This window comes from Anabrus simplex, chromosome 1 (genome assembly GCF_040414725.1).
Source record: "Anabrus simplex isolate iqAnaSimp1 chromosome 1, ASM4041472v1, whole genome shotgun sequence".
Classification (NCBI taxonomy): domain Eukaryota; kingdom Metazoa; phylum Arthropoda; class Insecta; order Orthoptera; family Tettigoniidae; genus Anabrus; species Anabrus simplex.
Window position 1 is genome coordinate 1,800,772,510 of NC_090265.1, and position 23,844 is coordinate 1,800,796,353.

Here is a 23,844-nt window from a genome sequence, read left to right on the forward strand (position 1 = left end):
GAAGGTTAAAGTGAAAAAATCATTTCTATTGAGGAAGAGAAATTCTGGACTAAATTTGTGCAGAAACTAGAAGAGGACATCAAGAAAAAAGAAACTTATACAATGTGGTAAAAAGCAAAAACAATATTTTACAAAACTGCGTAATGGGGAAAATTTTATTATCAAACAACAGGACACCACAGCAAAAGAAAACGTGGAGTATCCTATAACATGGATGGAAATGAGGCCAAGGCATGATCGAGGCTACTCCAGTGCAAGGATTGCAATGGTGGTTCAAAAGTCATAAGAAAGAAGAGAAACTATTCGAAGACTGGACTACAGGATTCATCATCCCTCTGTTAAAGAAAGGAGACAGACAGAAACCCAGCAACTACAGGGGCATCGCTGTTCTATCTCATGGACTCAAAATAATGGAACGAATCATAGAACAGAGATTAGGAACCATCACTGAACCACAGCTTGAAGAGGAGCAATGTGGTTCTAGAGAGAATAAGGCAACATATTTTCTGTAAGAATGATCATGGAGGAGTACTAGGAAAAAGGAAAAGATATCATCTTCATTTTCCTAGATATTGAGAAGGCTTATGACTAGAGATGGGAATTTGCCTATTTGCCTGTTTTATGCCTGTGTTCAGAAATGTAGGCTTTTGAGATATAAATCCGTTTTAGGATCTTTTTATCTATATTTCATTGGTTTTATTGTGCCCATAAATGCCTATTTCAGAGGTTTGTGCCTATTGGAGTATAAATGCCTATTTGATGCCTTTTGACCGTACTTTTAAAAGAGTGATTTCTTCCAGTGCATTATGTTGTAGCTAGTGTGCTTGACAGAATTATCTTCTCTTTTGTCAATATTTGTTTACCCTACGGACAAAAATGGGAATTCTCAGAAGTCACCAGAAATAGTTCTAGGAAGATTTCCATCAGGAGAAACAAGGAACAATTTGACCTCGAAGCCTTCAACCCCTCCAACCTCCTAAGATATATGCGAGAACCAGTCAATGTCAAACTATGTTGCACGACCCATATGCCTTGTACCTCCCTTTTGATGCGAACTGTTGTACACGTACGCTGTATGTTCAGAACGTGTTGTGATTTATTGTGAAGTGGAAGAAAAAAAAGAAATATGTTTGCGGCAATGCCCAAAGAAAAATCGTCGAAGTCCTACTGGCTGAAGCAGTGGATCACAGGGGATCCCAGTTTCACTACGGATGGAAGGGTAGTCTGTCAAGCTTGCAGTTAGGAGGTAAGTTCGTTTGTTCCTTTTATCTTTCTTTGTGATTGAGAACTATGATTGCATTTCATTGTAGTATATATAGGCCTATTAATTTATGTATTGTGGCAATTTGTTTTGTTGCAATGCTGTATTAGTCGTGAACTTTCAATTATTCTTTTATATTACTAAAATATAAATAATTAAATTAATGAACGAAGAGTTAGAACGCCGGTGGTCTCTTGTCACAGAATTTTAAAAAAATTAAATCGGTATTTTGAACTGTGATTCAGTTCCTGTGAAAATAGAGATTTACAACTGAAATGCAATTTTTAAAACTCCCTTTAAAAAATTGTGAACCGAGCTCGATAGCTGCAGTCGCTTAAGTGCGGCCAGTATCCAGTATTCAGGAGATAGTGGGTTCGAACCCCACTGTCGGCAGCCCTGAAGACATTTTCACACCAGGCAAATGCTGGGGCTGTACCTTAATTAAGGTCACAGGCGCTTCCTGGCCACTCCTAGCCCTTTCCTGTCCTATCGTCGCCGTAAGACCTGTCTGTGTCGGTGCGACGTAAAGCAACTTGCAAAAAAAAAAAAAAAAAACGTGAATTCTATTACACTTCTGCTAAGCCTTCGCGAAACACAGGTTGCAGGTCCAATGTAGCCCGGCTAGGACGATGCCACAGCGTGTTTTACAAAGTTGCCAAGACTATCTTTACAAGACCAGGCCAGCAAAAAGACCGCTGGTCTGCATTGGTGAGGCCCGTTTAGCAATCGTTGTGCATTGGGGGTCCGGGTGGGGGGTGAGGAGGGGGAAGCAAAGAGAGTCTGAGGGGCGTAAGCTTCCAGGCTAACAAGCCTCTAGCATCCTCTCTAGAGTCTTGCGAGATTGTGACAAAAATAAGGTCACGGGCGCATGTCACGACAATTTCAAATTACGCGGTTCTTAATTTTCAACGGGGTGGCGGGAGGGGCGGCCTTGTGGGCACGCATGATGCAGGATCCATTGCAGGCAAGAGAAAATAGTCTTCATGACAGCTGACCTGGCTGACCAAAGCTGGCAAATAAATAGTGCCTCCGTTTTCATTCTTCTTCTTGTTTCCGGATTTGGCCACCTATGGACCTCTTCGTCCTTTCACTTCTAATCTTCCTTTCTTTCTCAGATATGACCAATTTGGGTCTACAAATTGGTGGTTTCTCTTGGAATATTTTGAGCTGTGCACTCGGCTTCACACAGATAGGTCTTATGGGGAAGATGGGATAGGATAGGCCTAGGAGTTGGAAGGAAGCAGCCGTGGCTTTAATTAACGTACAGCCCCAGCATTTGCCTGGTGTGAAAATGGGAAACTACGGAAAACCCTCTTCAGGACTGCCGACAGTGGGATTCGAACCCACTATCTCCCGGTCACAAGCTCACAGCCACGCGCCTCTACTTCCACGGCCAACTGGCCCGTTCGTCGAAGCTTTAAGTCCAGTGATGTACTTGAATATTTTTTTTAATGCTATTTATCGCGGCGACGACCTAAGAAGATCTTTTGCCCCTATGAATGTTTTCTCATCCATTCTTTCTAGATGCCCATATAATTTTAGCCTTTGCTTTCACATGGTGACAGTGATTTTTTCGGTGTATTTGTAGAGATCATCATTTTTTCCTCCACTCCCCATCAGCATTTTTCTGTGGTCCTAAAATTTTCCTTAAGATTCTCGTCTTCTTTTTTCGAGATCTTGAAGCTCACCCTTTTATTCATTGCCAGGCTCTCTGAAGCGTAGAGACCCTCTGGCTGTGGCTAACCTTTGCTTTCATTCTTCTATACAAGTAAGAATACTGCTAGGACCAGCTTGGTGGGTCCTTGGCAAGCATAAAGTACGGATCTGTCCTCTATGCTACTCCGTATCATTTCACGTCTTTTTTATTATATTTTTCACCCAGTGAACTCGACACGATACTGCCAAATTATAACTGAAAATCCTTGAGGACCTTGAGGACATATTTCCATGTAAATTGCTAATTCCCTTGTTCCTACTTTAAAGTGTTGTACTTCTAGAAACATCATCTCTAATAGTCTTCTTTTATGAAACAAATGCATGATATATACTAAGCATTATTGCCAATTAGCCCAACTGTAGAAATTTAAGATATAGGGACAACGTAACTGATGTCAATTTTATTATTTTTCAGATCAAATGTGAGAAAAATACCACATAGATCAACTTAGAAATACTGCGATGCATCTGATACGAGTACAGAAATCTGTATCAATGCAGCCTTTCTACTAGTCCACTTTGGGCAACGATCAACAACCATTTTCTTCAGACCTATGCACTGCAATGTTGGCAGCTAATACGCTGCTGCATAAACCGGAGCATCTTCAAATGTCAACAAGCTGCCGGGGCAATCACCAAGTTGGAGAAGAGTGGCATGCCCTGGTGGAGTCATTTAGTCAAGGGAAGTTTTGTCCGAACCTCAGGGAAGGCAGCCGCTGTTAGCGAAATAAAACCAGATGAAGTGACTTCACTGAAGTTTTGTCCAATCACTTCATGTGATGTTGAGATAACATTATGCATGAGACGAGAACAAGATTGTTACCGGAAAACACCGAAACGTTGTTTGTAAATCCCTTTGAGCATGTTATTAAATTATAAGTAATTTTTTGTTGCCTATTTTACATGTTAGTGCCTATTTAAATGCCTATTTTGGCTAATTTAAGAGCCTATATGCCTGCCTATTTTAACTGTTTTAGTGCCTATAATTCTCGTCACTACTTATGACAGTATAGAGAGACAGCTGGATAAAGGGAAATGATGATGATGATGATGATGATGAGAGAGACAAAATATCTGGGAATGCCTTGAGAATAGTTCTATACCACAAGGTTCGATTAATAAAGTCAAAATGCCGTACGTGTCCAAATAGGGGATGGTTATTCAGAGTGGCTTGAGGGTGTACGACCGCCGCTTGTATTCAGCACTGTAATGGAACTCAACAAAGTCTGACTTTAAAGCTCTTGCCTTTACAGGTGATAGTGAGGCTGAAGTATTCAAGTCTACAATGGCAGTGTTGCCTGTTAGTCAGCGGATCTAGATGGATCAAAGTTGGAACAAGTGCACTACTTGGCAGTGTAGGTAGTAACAACAGTGGAGTACAGTTTTATCATCTTCTGAGAAAACTACTTTGAGATAAGCAAGTTTATAAACAGGAGCTTGTTTGTACCAGTTAGTACATACAGTCTAGGAACCATGATTCAGAGAACGAGGAGGGACAAAATAAAAAATGAGAAGATACGGCATCTTGTCCAAGTGAAAAAAAAAAACCCTAGTGAGATCTGTGTTATAGCCAGGCTGAAATAGTTTGGTCATCTCAAAAGAATGGACCGACAATGAAGAGCTAGAGTTTGGTTTGAGAAGTAACTCGAAGGAACTCAAAGGCAAAAGATCAAGAGGTCGGCCAAGGAAGAGCTGGACAAGGTCGGGATTTGTAGCAGGTTATGGAAGAAGACACATCCGTGGACAGAAGTAAATGGAGAGCGCTCATTCACCGCACCTGAGAAACCGGAGCTGGTTCATGATGATGATGATGATGATGATGATGATGATGTCCTGCGTTACTAATGTAAGGACAGTTGGTAATGCTGACCATCATATTGTGCTATTATGTTATTAGAAAAGAGGTTTAATAGTTAATACTTTATTAACGGTAATACCATTTTACATAACAGTAGAGAAGAATAAACAAAACAAAACACACTAAAAAGAAAGTTCAATGGAGTATAAGTAGAAAAATATATACAGATATATACTGTGTCATTTCACTGTTACCTAAAGATACAACCGGAACAAAAATGGAGTCTAAATTGTCAAAAAACGACGATATTTAAACGTCAGACACAATTACAAGCCGAGATAGTAATATTTTCATCAAGCGCTCAGAGAAAGAACGAAACATAGAAGGCAGTCAAAAAAGAACGAAGTAAGAAGATTGTTACGAGCTATTATTAAGAAAAATTAGAAAGAAAATTTCATTCATTCACTCAACTTGCTTATGAGAAGAACGATATAGTCGATTACCAGAAGGAGGATATCAGCACATCGGAATTCCATTCTGAAGACAGGAGGAAGACTTTATTTACTGCTATACTCTACAGTATTAGCAGGATAAATTATTTTGCTCCGCAAAATTAAATTACTCTTAAAAATACAAAAGATTCCACGGTGATACATCACATCACATTCCTTAGATGACATATTAGCCGATACTCCCAATTTAAAGCGGCTAAAGGATTGGATTTTTGGCAAGAACATTGAGAAAGAATATATATAAAACGCAATTTTCACATTTTGAGTGGAATAATTAATTTCACCGATCACAGAATGTTAATTATTTCTAACATCAACTCTTCCAAGAACGACGTTTATTCATCACAGGCAAATAGTAACAGAACATAGCCATAAGATGACGACGTTGACTGAAATGATGTATTATTCTGTTCCAGTTGCTCAAGCCATTACCAGGATGCTCTAAGAAGATGGAAGGCGAGACTACCTAGATGAACGCACCGTAGAATGACGTTGTCACCCCAGGATGACCAGTAACCAGATGAGACGGTCCCGAGCGTTCCCAAATACCTAAGGGAGATGAAAGGAGCTATGTCCGCATGTCCAAACGGCCGGACATGAGTTGACTACAGGAGTTGCTGAACAAAGATAAGTCCATTTTGAGTTCAATGTACAAGTAAGAAATTATTCATTTTTCTTATTATTAAAGTGCTATTCTAGTTAATGCAAGTGCGATAATTAAATACGAGTAGTTGGTTACCAAAGTTAGGTTAAAGGATATTAGGTATTCTTAAACATCAAATCCATATGTAGGGAACAATCATCCAGTGATAAGAAAGCCTTCGTTCGCAACGCTGTGAGAGGAGGCTAGTTTTTAATGTATTGAGTTTCATACGACGTTGAAATAGAAGTTAGGCATGTGTGAGAACTTATGTGACTGAAGAATTGTAGAAAGGAGATCGTATGTATGAAGTGCTTACTATATATATAAATGTGGTAATATCTTTTGGAATTATGAAAGAATTAAAGCTATGACAGAGTAGATAAGTTCACAAACCATGATAAAGGTAAGAGATACGTCGAATTAGAATATGATAAGACATATACGGTGAAGTGAAATGTGATATTTATTTGAAATGTGAAATGATGATTATTTAATGTGAGTAATGATATGAGATATGGTAATTAATATTGGTGGTAGTTGTTATTCTTTGCGAATATAGTCATGGTTATGTTGTTGTGGACATAATGTTCCAAGTTACGAATTTTGAAGTGATTAGTGAACTTATTCTGTTTTCATTTGATTATTTACCCATGAGTAAGCCAAGAGTAGGATAGAATGCGATCACAATGCTGTCCGTATGTTGACATTTATATTTAAAATCACCAAATGATTTATAATGAGGAGGATGAATTTAAACTAGCTAACACCCTTGTAAATCTTCAATTATAAGATTCTTCTCATGTGTTAGGCAGACTTTGAAGTTAATTCTAAGGCATTACCTAGTATCACTGGTGACTTGACTGCACAAATAAGAGTTACTAATTCGAGGTAGAGTCTTCGCACAAGGTAGACCACATAGTTATCGTATATTTTGATGGAAGTATGATGATATACACTTGGTAATACAGTGTAATAGCATCGATACGCACTTGAATTTATGAATAATCTCGAGTTAAAGGAGTAATTTGTCTAATTTTCTAAATGTGATGTTTGATCATCCTTTTGAGAGTATACATTAATTTAAAGGGGACTTATCGATGTTTATGCAACAGGATGCGTCAAGAAACATGAGCATTACTTGCAATACAACATCTGTCAAATGTTATAAATACTGTGAGGATATTTTCCAGGTTAATTTGATTGTGCATCTAGACACAAAGAATTAGAAGCAAGAGAAGTTATTGCATCTCCGTAAATCAACGTAAATAAGATGAGAGAAAACAGAACATTTGAATTTAATTTTGTGAGATTTCATGCAGAAAAGATGTGATTCCAATTTTTTTAAAGAGGGTTACTGCCAAATATGAACCAGCGTCCTACATTTTCTAGACCCACCCTCAATCTACTACACTGTACATATTATGTTGTGATGTAAACTTTATTTTTCTTCATTAGATGCATCTAATATCTTACTTAGTCAATATTTTAATCATCTAATATTTCGATTATCTAATATCTTACTTTGTCAATATTTTAATCATCTAATATTGTAATTATCTAATGTTTTACTTATCCAATATTTTAATCATTTAGTACTTTAATTATTTGATATGTTAATTACTTAATATTGTCATTACCCATCATTTCTTTAACCGATATCGTCATTTAATTTAGTTTCTTTCCTTTTCAAATAGAGACTTTCTAGACAAGTAGTTCTTTGATTGAGATCTTCTACGATCGTGATTATTTATTTTTCAAGCATCCTAACTGGACATTTCGTTTCTTTCAAGGACCTTAACTTAATAGTATCAGAAATGAACTTTTAGATAAGGGCATAGCCGAACACTCATTACTTTTATTCCAAAAGAAATTATGATATTCTTTCTACGGAATGAACTGAGTTTTTAATAAATGTAATATGTTAAAATATCAACCGTTCTTTTAATGGCTTTTAGAGTAGTTACTTAGTTGTAAGTACTTATATTTTTTTGGCGATCTGGTAAACCATAGGGAATTCTAGCTAATATGCGAGTAGGAGACGTCCTTCTACGCGAGTTAGATATTTCCTCGATCATAATTCGGTGTTCTTTCTTCTCAATCAGAACTCATAGCCCGTAAATGACAAATGGTGGCAAATTTTATTATAATTTGAGCTAGTCTGGATCTTGTGCATTCTTACCTGGACGCGGGAACGGCGCATTACACAGGTTATATTACAAGTAATCACAGGAAAGTAATAGTCAATTCTGGAGATTATGTAAGTGATTTCTCAATTTTGACAATGAGCAGTTAAATATATCAATATCCAGTTTGTTTAGAGATCTTGACTTCCATTCAATTGGTCCATTGAATGCGTAGTTAGTTCTATGCCAATTTGTAGACAATGTATTCTTGAACCTTGTGCGTCTGTCTGGTACATGTACGTTAATTTTTGCAACGAGTTGTGGACAATTCACCAAGGAATGAAGCAATTTAAAAATGAAGAGTGCATCCAATAATTCACGGCGTTGTGACAGGCTGTGCATATTTAAGGACTGTTGTAAGGATGTATAATCAACATTATCATATGAGAATCCTGCTCTAAATGAATATAAACGAAGAAATTTATGTTGTACTGAATCTAATCTAGGGGCTGCCTGGCGGAGGCGGTAAAGGCGTGCTCGGTTCGCCCGGAAGGACGTGGGTTTGAATCCCCATCAGGAAGTTGTAAAATTTAAGAAACGTGATTTCCACTTCCGGAGGTGCATGTGGCCCTGAGGTTCACTCAGCCTACACCAAAAATGAGGACCAGGTTAATTCCTGGGGGCAAAGGCGGCCGGGCGTAGAGCTAACCACTCTACCCATTCACGTGCCGAGGTTAACAACGGTGGAAGCCTTTACCTTCCGCTCCTCCAAAGGCCTTCATGGCCTGTACGGAGGTGACTTTGCTTTGCTTACTGAATCTAATCTATGGATAGAGGTGTGATGAGAAGGGTTCCAAACAGGTGTACAGTATTCTAGGTAGTGAGGAAGTTGACCCTGCCCGTGATGGGTTCCAGCAGTCCTGAACATGGTTTCCCATTTTCACACCATGGCAAATGCTGGAGCTCTACATTAATTAAGATCACAGCCGCTACCTTCCCATCCTTCCGTCCCAAAATCCTTTGATGTGTTCGTGCGACGTTAAGTCAAAAAAGAGAGGAAGAAGCAGGTTGTGATCTAAATAAGGCTCTGCTGTTCTGATTTCAGATAAAATTCCATGAGAAAGCTCAGATTAATGTGTGCTGCCTCAGTGGATCAACGATAGTGTGTCCAACTTGTGCAGGTTTCATCGCGGCTGAGGTAGTGGATTACTGAAGGACTGGCACTGCGTATCGTTGTTGACAGCTTCCAGCAGCCAGTCTAAGACACTCCAACGCATGACAACAGACACACAGAAACGAGTCTTAGGCTCCAACAACTAAGTTCTTCACCTCAAATATCTTCTGATGCATTACAGATACGGACATTCTATTTTCAAATTCTTAAAACTGTATTAAGGGACTCATAAAATACTGTCCTATTCCTCTTGATCACGTATGCAATTTCTGAGAAACCGGTAGCACTTTGCTTTTTTTAAATGGGAATGTACTAATTTCACCAAATAGAACAATTGATAATCGAGCCTAAATTTATTACATTAAATAACACAATAAGCCTGTAAACATCCATTTTAAGAGAATTCACGGTAATTTCACTGGATAATTACGGTACTTAACAGTTTTTTGGTTTGTTGACGATTGTTGCTACATGCACATGATAGTTGTGTAAATAAATACAAAGTCAGCTAATTCATTATTCCCATAATTTGTAGTCTTAGTTCCCTGCATACTTTCTACTTTCCACCCTCGTTTATTCATCGAGTAAGAGTTAATAATCAAATTCCTATATCCCAATAATATTGCATTTCAAGCCCCCGGCGTGGCTTTGACAGAAATTATAGTAGACAACCTCTTATTCTCAGCATTTAAGGACACTTTTATTCTCCGTCCCACGTAGTAGGGAAAATAATACTAATCCACCAGTGGTAAAAGTTCATATAACCACACTTCAGCTGAAAATTGTAGTGTACCGGTAGTGTAGATACCGTATATTTAGATAGTGTCGTATCTTGCCTGCTATATTCGTGTGTTATCTTTCGTGTGTATCTATTAGAGCGTAGTACTAATAATAATCTCTCTAAGCATTTAGCTTTGTTGGTAATCTTTGAGTACAGTAGTTCTTGCAAATTTCATTTCCGCTTGTGCTTAGTAGTGACATACGGTACCGGTATTGTAACTAGGACAGTCTGAAAGTAGTTTAAAAATTACTGTAGTGTACTGTACAGTAGTATACGAGTAGCCTAATATCCTATCAGAATTTAGTGTGCTTATTTTATTATTGTAAAATATTTGTGTAGTACTGGTGTAGTAGATACTCTTACTAAAATACTGTTGTTGTAATTAGGATAGGCTCAATTACAGTTTGGAATTGTTTAGTTCTTGTGTATTCCTTTAGATATTCAGTAATTAACAGCAGTTTTTATCCTGTTAGGGGTTGTAGGATAAAAAATAGAGTAGTATTGTAGTGTGCCGGCCCCCGTGGTGTAGGGGTAGCGTGCCTGCCTCTTACCCGGAGGCCCCGGGTTCGATTCCCGGCCAGGTCAGGGATTTTTACCTAGACCTGAGGGCTGGTTCGAGGTCCACTCAGCCTACGTGATTATAATGAGGAGCTATCTGATGGTGAGATAGCGGCCCCGGTCTAGTAAGCCAAAAATAACGGCCGAGAGGATTCGTCGTGGTGACCACACGACACCTCATAATCTGCAGGCCTTCGGGCTAAGCAGCAGTCGCTTGGTAGGCCAAGGTCCTTCAAGGGCTGTAGTGCCATGGGGTTTGGTTTGGTTTGGTATTGTAGTGTAGTCGTATATTAATTACCTTACTGTGTGATCTCTGAGTACTATCTCAGACAATATATCCCTCCGTTCATTTATTTTTTGCAAAAAACTAACTTTATTTTTAATTTTATTTTTTCCGTAAAGAGTGGCTAAGGAACGCGAGTATACGAACTGTGGGTGTGGCGAGGCATTGAGGGGTATGAGGGAGGAGTTGGAAAGTTTGAGGGAGATAATTAGGATTCTCACAGAAGACAGGAAGGAAGATAGGCCTCCCTCAAACAATGTACAGGTTACAGTAGGTGTACAAGAGGGAGGGGAAGGAAAGGGAGGAGTTGTAGAAGACAGGTGGTCTAATGTTCTAAGGGGAAGGAGATTGCAGGCTAAGGGCTCTATTCAGGATCAGAATTCACGACAGGTGTCTGTGCGAAATCGGTACGAGTCACTCCAGGTAGAACAACAGAGGGAAGATGAGGGACAGGGAACTGTTGCTGAGATGTGTGGAAGTAGGAGGAAGGGAAAAGGTAAGAAAGGGAAATGTAGAGTAGAGGATAGGAAAAGACAGGTGGAACAGGGTCATGGGAAGGAGAAAAGGGAGGAGGAAGTAGCTTCTGCAACTATCAGGAAAGATAGGGCTGACATCAAATGAGTTGGGTAGGGTTGAGGCTCTAGTCATAGGGGATTCCATCGTTAGACACGTGGGGAAAGTGTGTGGAGGAAAGGGAACCAGGGTAGAATGTTATCCAGGAATTAGGTTGAGGCAGATGTTGAGGAAAGTAGAAGAGAGGGAGGAGGGGAAGGAGAAGGTGGTAGTGTTTCACGTTGGTACCAACAACGTAAGGCAAGCTGATATAAGTACCAACATAGTTGGAGATGTGTGGGATCTGGTAAATGCAGCACGGATGAAGTTTAAGAAAGCGGAGATTGTTATCAGTGGAATACTGTGCAGGAGGGATACTGACTGGAGGGTGATTGGGGATTTAAATGAGACTATGGAGTGGGTATGTGGGAAACTGGGAGTGACATTTCTTGATCCTAATGGGTGGGTAGGAGATAGGGATATGCGCTCAGATGGCCTTCACTTAAACCGCAGGAAGGGTAATAGGGAGGTACATTCAGGGAAACGGGGTGGCCTAGGGAGTGGTGATAAGGGAACAGGGAACTGGGAATCAAGTAGGGATAACATAAAATTGTTAGTGTTGAACTGTAGAAGTATTGTAAAGAAAGGAATATAATTGAGTAATTTAATAGACATATATTTACCAGATAATGTAATAGGAGTTGAATCATGGCTGAGAAACGAGATAATGGATGCAGAAATATTCTCATGGAACTGGAGTGTGTATTGTAGAGGTAGGATAGGAATGGTGGGAGGGGAAGTATTCATTCTGGTGAAAGAAGAATTTGTAAGCTACGAAAAAGTTAAAGAAGAGACACATGAAATTCTAGGTGTAAGGCTCATATCTAAAGATAATAGGCAACTTGATATATTTGGAGTTTACAGACCGGGAAAGGGTAGCATTGACACGGATTCAGAATTATTTGATAAGATAATCAGCTATGTAGGAAACGACAAGGAAAGAAATGTGATTGTAGCGGAGATCTGAATTTACCAGATGTCAATTGGGAAGGTAATGCAAACGATAGGAAGCATGACCAACAAATGGCAAATAAGTTAATATGGGAAGGACAGCTGATTCAGAAAGTGATGGAACCAACCAGAGGGAAAAATATCCTGGATGTGGTGCTGATAAAACCAGTTGAGCTCTATAGGGAAACTGAAGTAATAGATGGTATTAGTGATCATGAATCTGTTTTTGTCGTAGTTAAAAATAAATGTGATAGAAAGGAAGGTCTTACAAGTAGGATTATAAGGCAGTACCATATGGCTGATAAAGCAGGCATGAGGCAGTTTCTAAAAAGTAACTATGATCGGTGGAAAACGGTAAATAAAAATGTAAACAGACTCTGGGATGGGTTTAAAGAAATTGTTGAGGAATGCAAAAACAGGTTTGTACCATTAAGGGTGGTAAGGAATGGTAAAGACCCACCTTATTATAATAGAGAAATAAAGAGAATAAGAAGGAGGTGCAGACTGGAAAGAAATAGAGTTAGAAATGGCTGTGGAAGTAAGGAGAAATTGAAGGAACTTACTAGAAAATTGAATCTAGCAAAGAAGGCAGCTAAGGATAACATGATGCCAAGCATAATTGGCAGTCATACAAATTTTAGTGAAAAATGGAAGGGTATGTATAGGTATTTTAAGGCAGAAACAGGTTCCAAGAAGGACATTCCAGGAATAATTAATGAACAAGAGGAGTGTGTATGTGAGGATCTTCAAAAGGCAGAAGTATTCAGTCAGCAGTATGTAAAGATTGTTGGTTACAAGGATAATATCGAGATAGAGGAGGAGACTAAGGCTAAAGAAGTATTAAAATTTATGTATGATAACAATGACATTTGCAATAAGATACAAAAGTTGAAAACTAGAAAAGTGGCTGGAATTGATCAGATTTCTGGGGATATACTAAAGACAATGGGTTGGGATATAGTACCATATCTGAAGTACTTATTTGATTATAGTTTGGTCGGAGGAGCTATACCAGATGAATGGAGAGTTGCTATTGTAGCCCCTGTGTATAAAGGAAAGGGTGATAGACATAAAGCTGAAAATTACAGGCCAGTAAGTTTGACATGCATTGTATGTAAGCTTTGGGAAGGCATTCTTTCTGATTATATTAGACATGTTTGTGAAATTAATAACTGGTTCCATAGAAGGCAGTTCGGTTTTAGGAAAGGTTATTCCACTGAAGCTCAACTTGTAGGATTCCAGCAAGATATAGCAGATATCTTGGATTCTGGAGGTCAAATGGACTGTATCGCGATTGACCTGTCTAAAGCATTTGATAGGGTGGATCATGGGAGACTACTGGCAAAAATGAGTGCAATTGGACTAGACAAAAGAGTGACTGAATGGGTTGCTATATTTCTGGAAAATAGATCTCAGAGTATTTGAGTAAGCAAAGCTTTATCTGACCCTGTAATAATTAAGAGGCGAATTCGTCACAACAAAATCTCTAACTAAATTCATACTAAAGGTATATGGACAGGAAATATGGAGGCATGTCTTCTGAATGAGATGCAGGTTAACGGGCACAGTGGATTTATATATCCAACACATAAATTCAGTTCATACCAATATAAATGTCGTGAGATGGACAGCAGGCAATGGTATGATGATAAATGGGGTTAAAAGTCAGGTTGTCAGTTTCACAAATAGGAAAAGTCCTCTCAGTTTTAATTACTGCGTTGGTGGGGTGAAAGTTCCTTATGGGGATCATTGTAAGTATCTAGGTGTTAATATATGGAAAGATCTTCATTGTGGTAATCACATAAATATGACTGTAAATAAAGGGTACAGATCTCTGCACATGGTTATGCAAGTTGCTTTATGTCGCACTGACACAGACAGGTCTTATGGCGACAATGGGACAGGAAAAGTCTAGGAATGGGAAGAAAGCAGCTGTGGCCTTAATTAAGGTTTAGCCCCAGCATTAGCCTGGTGTGAAAATGGGAAACCATGGAAAACCATCTTCAGGGCTGCCGACAGTGGGGTTTGAACCCACTATCTCCCGAATACTGGATATTGGCCACACTTAAGCGACTGTAGCTATCAAGCTCGGTCACATGGTTATGAGGGTATTTAGGGGTTGTAGTAAGGATGTAAAGGAGAGGGCATATAAGTATCTGGTAAGACCCCCAACTACATTATGGTTTCAGTGTATGGGACCCTCAGCAGGATTACTTGATTCAAGAAATAGAGAAATCCAAAGAAAAGCAGGTCGATTTGTTCTGGGTGATTTCCGACAAAAGAGTAGCGTTATAAAAATGTTGCAAAGTTTGGGCTAGGAAGACTTGGAAGAAAGGAGATGAGCTGCTCGACTAAGTGGTATGTTACAGATGCTGATTTCCGTAGGGAACTTGAAATATTTGTCCTGAATGAGTAAATTTATAATACGAATATAGTTGGTCCGTTGTTGGACATTATAAATTTTCCAGCTAACTCATTCCTGGTTGCCAGCGTTTTGCCCCAGTGTGCTATTTACCAAGTGATGAGCGTAAATGGTGCAACAGTCAAACATCTCACTCGGTATGAACCACCCCTTTCTGGCTCTTTTCCCTGTGAACCCAACCATTGCAGGTACCAGGCTCTACTTTCACTTGCAGCACCACTAATTCTGATGCATTTCATCCAGCTTCCACCAGCTTCAATACACACTCTGCTGAGCTTTCTATATTGGCTTAAATACAAACACACAAACCAAGCAAACATTTGGCCACCGCAGACTTGTCACTCCTCGGTGAGGCCTACGGCACGCGTGAGTGCTACTGTCTTCCAGGACTCCCCAACCATCACAGGCTCTGCTTCCACTGCATGATCCCTCTTCTTCTAGGTCCCTCTGGGTTCTATTCTAGATGCTGTCTTGGTACACTATCAGGACCTCGGTGCATTTACGTTGTTTTTTCTGGATTACAAGCACGTGTCGTTGTGTGCACTCCTACGATGGTTATCGGACATTTGTTGATAAAAAAGAAAGGGAAGGAAGGTCCACCTGTTCAATACCAGTTAAATAAAGTCTAATTATCTGTATTAAATGGGGAGCACAGAAGAAACCTCCATGTGTGCAGCCACAGAATTAATTGTGCAGTTAATTTTGATTAAACAGACTGTGACTGACGGTGCTCCCTGGAAACGGTACAGAGTGCACATAACTACCGGCTAATTCTTTCATTCCAGAAGTGTTGAAAGATGATTCTTAAAAGGTCCTTTTCAGGACCACAGTTGTCGATTATGTTTATATACATCGAAGGAATGTCCCTTGTAAAAGAAGAACTGTTGCAGTATTTATGGCTGTGATGTTCTTTGTGTACAAGACACCCATCGAGACAATAATCAGAGCAGGCCAAGAATTTCTGGCATGCGTTTAGTGGTAGAGAGACCAAGTTAACAGCATGGAAGTGCAATATTTGTCAAACCTGGTATAGCAGTCCTATCGACTGATATATCTGACTGTGCTGACGCAGAACTCCTTACAGTTGAGTTAAATCATTGCACTGTTTCCTCTATATATAAACCACCAAATTCTGCATTCCATTTCCAGAAACTAAGGAATTTCGACAATCAAGCCGTCCACATTGTAATTGGTGGACTTTAACAGCCAAAGCAACGTCTGGGGATATGAACATGAGAATGAAGATGGAGAGGCTGTGCTGGAATGGGCTGAGACCCACCAGATGTTACTGTTACACGATGTTAAACAGCGGACGTTGGCAACGAGGTTATAACCCTGATCTAATCTTTGTTAGCGAAGGAATTGCTCAGCGGTGTGTAAAGAACATCGGCACCCCAATACCACACACACAGCACAGACCCATCATGTGTCACGTACGTCCCATGAGCGTACCTTTCCGCAGGCGATATAATTTTAAGAAAGCAGACTGGAACAAGTTCACTGCACATCTGGAAGATGCTGTATCTAATACGACCTGTTTGTAGATGCAGTGAACAAGGGCTCCAGACAGTCAGTTCTCAGAGGTGCTCGAATGAATTATGTTCCTGGTCTCAGCTCTGCTGGCTGAATACATTGATCTATTCAAGATAAATCCCTTTGGTGAACAGATTGTGCAGAAAGGTCTAGAGCTGACAACAATGTTAGTGGAAGATAAACGAAATCGTTGGATATCTACCCTTGAAGAGCTGGACATGTCTAAAAGTAGTCAGAAAGCCTGGCGACTCTTAAAGAGGCTTAATAATGACTTCCCAGAAGCCCCTGTACATGTCAATTTGTCTCCAGATGCCATTGCTCATCAACTTTTGCTCAATGGAAAAATAGAGTTAAAATAGAACACCAAATAGTAAGGAGTCTAGCGACCTCACTAATAATATCACTTTAGAGGAACTAGAGAAATCCATAAACAAATCCAAAAATGGCAAGGCTACAGGTCTGGATGATATGAGAGTGGAACAAATAAAACATTTTGGTTCCAGAGCAAGGAAGTGGGTTGTTGATTTTCTAAACAATTGCCTGCAGAGTAAACAGATACCTAAGGTATGGAGGAAGTCTCGAGTGATGGCTATTTTGAAACCAGGTAAGGATCCATTAGATCCTAAGAGCTACAGGCAGTTGCTTAAGTGTGGCCAGTATCCAGTATTTGGGAGATAGTGGGTTTGAACCCCACTGTCGGCAGCCCTGAAGATGGTTTTCCATGGTTTCCCATTTTCACACCAGGCAAATGATGGGGCTGTACGTTAATTAAGGCCATGGCTGCTTCCTTCCTATTCCTAGGCCTTTCCTATCCCATCGTCGCCATAAGACCTATCTGTGTTGGTGCGACGTAAAACAAATAGCAAAAGGAACTATAGGCAAATATCATTACTTTGTCACCTATATAAGATATGTGAGAGGATCGTACTTGAGTGCCTCACATCTAAAGTAGATCAACATCTTCGTACAGAAGAAGTGGGCTTTAGATCCGGAAGAAACCGCACTTCACAAGTGCTCAATTTAACACAGCACATAGAGGATCGGTTTGAAAGACGTAAAATCACAGGAGTGGTATTCGTGGACCTTACAGTAGTGTACAACACAGTGCATCATAGAACTTTGATCACCAAGCTCTATAACTTCACTAGAGACTATGGTTTCACGAAGATTGTTGAAACTCCCCTGCAGAATCGCCGGTTCTTTGTTGAGTTTCAAGGAAAGTACAGTAGGTGGAGGGATCAACGGAATGGACTTCCCCAGGGCAGTGTCCTCTCGCCACTCCTCTTTAACATCTACACGAATGATCAGCCAAGGCCTTGCTTACAAGAAGCTTCATTTATGCCAATGACCTGGCTTTAGCGGTCCAGTGAGATGATTTTCAAACCACTAAAATGCAGCTCTCAAATGCACTTAGGAACTTTGAGCGTACTATCAGAAGAACCGGCTACTGCAAAACCCGACTAAGACCCAGGTGTGTGCATTTCGTCTTCGAAATAGAGAAGCTACTAGACAGCTGTGTGTGACGTGGGAGGGTAAGCAACTGGAGCATTGTTTTACACCAAGGTACCTGGGTGTCACTTTAGACCGGACCTTAACATACAAGAAACACTGTGTTAACTCTGGACAGAAAGTCTCAGCCTGAAATAACATCCTCCGTAAACTTGGCTCAAGCAAATGGGAAGCCCACCCAACTTTGTTAAGAACCTCAGCTCTTGCTCTGAGTTTCTCTGCAGCTGAGTATGCATGTCCTGTCTGGTTCAGTTCAGTCCATACGAAGCAGATGGATGCAGCCCTTAATGAAACATGTAGAATAGTAACTGACAAACTCTACTGCTTGGCTGGTATTTCTCCTCCAGACATTCGGCGAGAAGTGTTTGCAAGGCAAGAGAGGTCGAAGGTGGATCTCACAAGCAACCACCCGTTATTTGGACATCGACCTCCACCCAGAAGACTGAAGTCCAGGAAAAGATTCCTCAATGTCTCCAAGGCTCTGGATAAACCAGCAAGAACAGCACATTGTGATATGTGGTGAGCATCTTTCTGATTGGATGGTACCTGGAGACAGTGAATCGTTTGAGGAGTGAAGGATAACCTTCTGTGATTGCGGGAAGCAACAAACTACCCAACACCTGTCCTGCTCTGCGACTCAAGCCACTGAAGAGGGAATTTCTGGGCAGACTTTGTGTGAAACATGTTTTGTGACATCAAATGTACTTTGTTTTATTTGTATATAATACCTTATTTATATTTTAAGTTTTTTCAACACTCTGTCACGAAATAAATAAATAAATCTGTATTAAATGTCGAGACTAGTTTTGACCCTGTTATTCAGGTCATCTTGAGCCTTAATCACAAGTTAGTAAAAATATAATGTTACATTCAATACAATCACCAATTGGCATGTCTTATGAGCACATGTGAGCTGTTGTTGCGTAGGCAAGTCAGTAAGTATTGGCTCTATGGCGTTGTGTATGTCTGTGGTAGCTTTCACCATTATCAGATCAGTTGCGCCACTCTCTGTACGAAGAACAGCGTCAGCGTGTACCAGGAGCGGACTTTCAGCACAATATGGGGACAATGTTTTACCACAGTAAAGTGTTTAACAGTGAACTGAACAGTTCAAAAGGGGTCGCACGAGCGTGAAGGACGAGAAAATATCTGGGCGTCCATCTGCAGCCATAACTAATGCCAATATTGAACAAGAGTATGATATGATCCTGAATAACAGACGAGTGACTGTCGACGATGTGGCAAACCGCATGAAGAAGCGGTGCATACGTGGCTTGCTGTGCAGAGGGTATCAGAAAGCTTGTGAATGCTCAACCATGTGCATTGAAAAGCAGGGTGAGTATGTTGAAAAATGATATCAATAAAAAGTGTGTACTCTTTTTGTAATGAATTATAAAAATTGGTTGCAGATGCTTATTGACTTGCCCTTGTACATCTGGAGTTAAATGGGGCAACTTATCCTTGTTAGGAATAAATTCTTGAAGTAAAACAGTACATTAGAATGAAAACACAATCACAATTTTTAAAATATTAAAATACCACATTGAATGTTTCTTCCAGTATATAAGCCTTGCGTTAGGTGTTTGAAGTATAAGTGGTGGATGTGCTAAGGCAATGTTCACACTCGGAATAATAAGTAGGTGGAGAGATTCCGTCTCCCGGTGCTTCTATGCTACTGTGAAGACCAACATTAAAACACATTCGAGTGAAAACACAGTCATAATTAAAAAAGACAAAGATCATCATCCTTTAACTGTCTCTAGTTGCCATCTTTGTCTATCCAGGTACATTTCTTCCTTTTCAACTTGGTGCCTTTCCACTCCTCTTCCTTCCAGATCCTGCTTTACTGTTTTCTTGGTGTGCTTCTGCCTTCCAGTTCCTTTTCTTGTTGTTCTCATTTGAGTCTTGATGTGCTTTGCTTGTGTACTATGATGCATCTCTTCTTGTTTTCAGACAAAGACATAGCACCCAATTGTTTTGAGAACTTTTCACCAACTACAGTATTTATCATCAGTTTTGCTGCAGGTAACCTATCAGCAGCCTGGCTTCTTTCAGCTCGTCATCCAGTTCTCTGGGCATGTTGTGAGTTGTGGACGCAACAACGTGTCTACTTTGCACAAGGGGCGACAGTCCTCACGTGTGTAATTCCGCCTTTGTATTTTCCAGACAAAGCTTCTCTCCAATGGAATGTGGTTCCCTATGTTTTGCATCCATGAGTACTTTTTTCCGTTTCATGAATTTCAGCAAGTTGATTGCGGAAGTAGTCCGTTGGCTTGTCAGATGCACAGCCATGCATGGTTTCGAGATGTCGTTTGAATTTCAATGGTTTCGTACACGTCTTAGATAAAACGTCACCACAGTAAATACCAGTAGAGATTTTCATCATCATATTTACGTCATTTTTGCACTTGTTGAACAGTTTTTTGGCTAGCAGATCAGGCTTCCAGAACACACTCGGTTGTATCACTGTTTCGAATGAAACCCATACTCAAACTACTCTCATCGGTTGGTTGGCAGGTGCGCCCATTCACTCATCAGTCCCCACTCCACAGAATAGCAACAAGGACCAAATCATGTCTACATTTCTAGTATATAATAACTTCATCTTACATAGAACTACTCTGTGGATCAGTGGTAGATCGTCGGCCTCTGGATCCCAAGATAGCGGGTTCAAACCCAGCAGAGGTGGTCGGATGTTTGAAGGGGGGATAAAAGTACATTCGACACTTCATGTTGTACAATGTCGGCATGTAAAAGATCTTTCGTGACGCATATGGTGTATTATTATTATCATAACTGATGCACTTCCCTTCCTGAAAGTTTTCCACATTGTATTAATAATTAGGCTATCTATCATTGGATCCATAGACTTTAATTTCTAGTTCTGTACATTTGTCCTTCATTAACTAATTTAAGCAGGGCTTTGTTATTATCATGTTACTTTTAGTAATGTAGGCCTATTCCTAAACATAACTAGATAATCCTGCATTTTAATTATTTTAGTATTTTCTTCATTACTTTTAAATGTTATATTTTATTGTCTGCAAAAAACCATTGTGTAATCTATTCAGTTCAATTTTTTAACCAAGTTTCATGTAAATTGGGAACAATATGAGACCTAAAACTGATCCCTGTGGATTCCTTTACCATGTGGTTTGTTATTCATATGAATTCTTGTAGTAATGAAAATAGTTTAAAAGCAATGCAGTATCAGAAATTCCTCATGATTCTGAATTGGATATCAGTAAAACATCCTTATAATAAATGATCTCAATGAACAAACCCACTGCAGTCTGTATTCTTTGGTGTGATGAGATCTAATATGTGTCTACATATCTCGAAAACACTGCTTCATTGTTTCAAATTAGATAAATACTATAATAAAATGGTTCACAATTATGACTGTTGAGAGCTATCACCAAGACAAAAACACTTTCTGAAGAAAACTAAGTGGATCTTCTGTGAGATACAGACAAGTAGTACAGTCTGGGAGGCACGGAGCGTCGCAGCTGTTAACACGGTGAAGTGCACCTTCGCAAGCACTACTGGCTCAGTGCTCAATAAAACACATTGTTTAAAACCTCCTGATTGCGAGTGGTATGATCGTTTATCCGACCCAGAGCTTGTGAGGCCTGGTTTCATATAAATGATCATGTGAACAGTCATAACTCTCACTACTGGCGTGCAGAAAATCCTAATGGTATTTATGAAATGCCTCATTATGATAGGAAGGTTGGTGTTTGGTGTGCTGTTAGTGCAAGGCGAATAACTGAGCCTTTCTTTTTGAGACGACAGTAAATGCATTTACCTGTGGAATAAACTGAAAGAAAAAGTGTATTGAACAATTTCTCACACATTGGAGGAACTGAAAGAAATCAGTACGAATGAAATCAGAAGAAACATTACAGTGCCAGAACTCACTCGTGTCAGCCAGATACGATGTCTGCACAACCCAGGAAGTACAGCACTTCCAGCATCTCTTATAAGGTAATATACACGCGGCGGCCATAGTGCACGGTGCTTTTGGTCTTGGTTTATATGAAAGACCCTGTAGATGTTGAGCCACTTGTCTCACTTGTTTTCTTATTCTCTTTGCATTAGGCCTTCACTACATCTTGTTCAGTCAGTCGGTATAAAAGGAAAAAAACAAAGTCATCTCCATAAAGGCAATGAAGGCCCTTAAAGTGGTGGAAGGTAAAGGCTTCCACTATTCATAACCTTGGCACTTGATAGGGTAGAGTGGTTAGCTGTAAGCCTGGCTGCCTTTACTCCCAGAAATTAACCTGGTACTCATTTTTGTTGTAGGCTAAGTGAATCTCAGGGCCATGTGCACCTCTGGAAGGGGAAATCTCATTTCTTAAAATTTTCAACTTCCTGACATGGAATCGAACCCGCGTCCTTCCGAGTGAACGAGCACGTCTTCATCGTCTCGGCCAGGCAGCCTCTTGTCAGTTGGTACAGCACTTTCAATTCCTTGGGCCTCCTCTGACAGTATATTTAGTGTTGTGTATTTGAATTACAATCTCATAACATTTGGGAGAATTTCAAAGTACTGTAGTATCCAACTAAACCTTTCCTGGATGCCAATGTAATCCTTTATGCGAGTGTTCAGTATATTAATAACTATTTTACTTGATTGATTGATTGATTGATTGATTGATTGATTGATTGATTGATTGATTGATTGATTGATTGATTGATTGATTGATTCATTGATTGATTGATACTAGGTTCCAGAAAACCAATCAGTCAATAAATGAATCTTTTTTTAAAGCTTCAAAATTCATTTAAATGAAATTGGGTCTTTGTTCTCAAAATATTTGTTTTAAAAAAATTACGAAACACTGCAGTCCTCGGAGAATAAGATAGCTGACAAGAGAGTGAAGGATAACAGAAATGAACAGTCAGAACAACGCTCGAAAACTACGAATCTCGGATGACGGAAATTACGTCTACTTTCAAATCGATAAATCTGATTTCTGTAACACAACAAGAATGTTCCCTAGCAGCGGCAAGTCATTCGGAAGATAATATGTCGTGCCACTTTGAAATAGAACTGTATGCCAGGTATTTTTATGCACTGTTTCACATGAACTAGTATTCAAATTTATTCACACCGTTTGAGTAACAACGTGATGTAGAACATGGATAAAATGAATTATTTACAAGGACGGCTGATATTAAATAGAGGGATATACAGTAATTCCATTGCGTCTGCTCGCTCCGTGCGCCGTACGAACCCCTCTTCGTGGCTAGCGCACCCTGAGACGTGTTGGTATATACGATAATTCGTACGGTATTGAAGTTTGAACTTACCAGGGCAAAGCACACTCCTGATGACATCCCAGTCAGGATCGGTTAACAGAACTAAACAACACTGAGTCTTTCTAGAGCGATTCTAACAGAGTATTGAGCGACATGTTCTAGCATGATCTGCTGCTGATTGCTCACTAATCCTTTCATTCCCATACGATCGAGCTTTTCCGCGTTACCGTAATAAAAAGTATACCTTGTGAAACTAGGTCAGTCTCGCGTACTCCTGCTGGAGGTGGGGGAGGTTTGTGTACCGTTACCGCCTGGGCTGAACGAGGTAGGGATGTGTGTCACGACACACTCTACCCCCACTCGTCTCCCATGGTCCCGCTATGGACACCAGACTCATTCGTATTAATACTCTAATGTTGCCGACCGCCACTTTCGCTTCATCCTTCTGAATGCTCAAACGCCCGAGGGCCTGCCTACGTAGTAATTTCCTAGAGTGACAATGTATTGTAACTTTCGACCGTTCTTACTTGTTTACAAGACCCTCCGAATGCAGACAGAGGCAGCAAAGATTGCCACCGTTACCGCTGCTCGCTACATGTCTGTCGACCTCGAGGGAACGTGATTCTCACGACTAAGATTTATTGGCGCCGCTCTCTCTGTGGCCTCCGGAACCCAACATCGCAGGCTGAAAGAAACTTCATCC

At 40.0% G+C, this 23,844-nt stretch overlaps 1 protein-coding gene across 2 annotated transcripts in view; it reads right to left on the minus strand.

Annotated features, from left to right (window-relative positions):
* spz4 (Spaetzle domain-containing protein 4) overlaps positions 1 to 23,529 on the minus strand; it is a 56,770-nt gene extending 33,241 nt beyond the window's left edge. The window contains exon 1 of one of the 2 annotated variants that reach the window (XM_067155185.2): positions 23,193 to 23,529. In XM_067155185.2, coding sequence (XP_067011286.2) covers positions 23,193 to 23,219 — 27 coding nt within the window. In that variant the 5' untranslated portion in view covers positions 23,220 to 23,529. The remainder of the gene's footprint in view (positions 1 to 23,192) is intronic. The other variant, XM_067155192.2, reaches the window with a different exon arrangement.
* Positions 23,530 to 23,844: the final 315 nt, after the last annotated feature.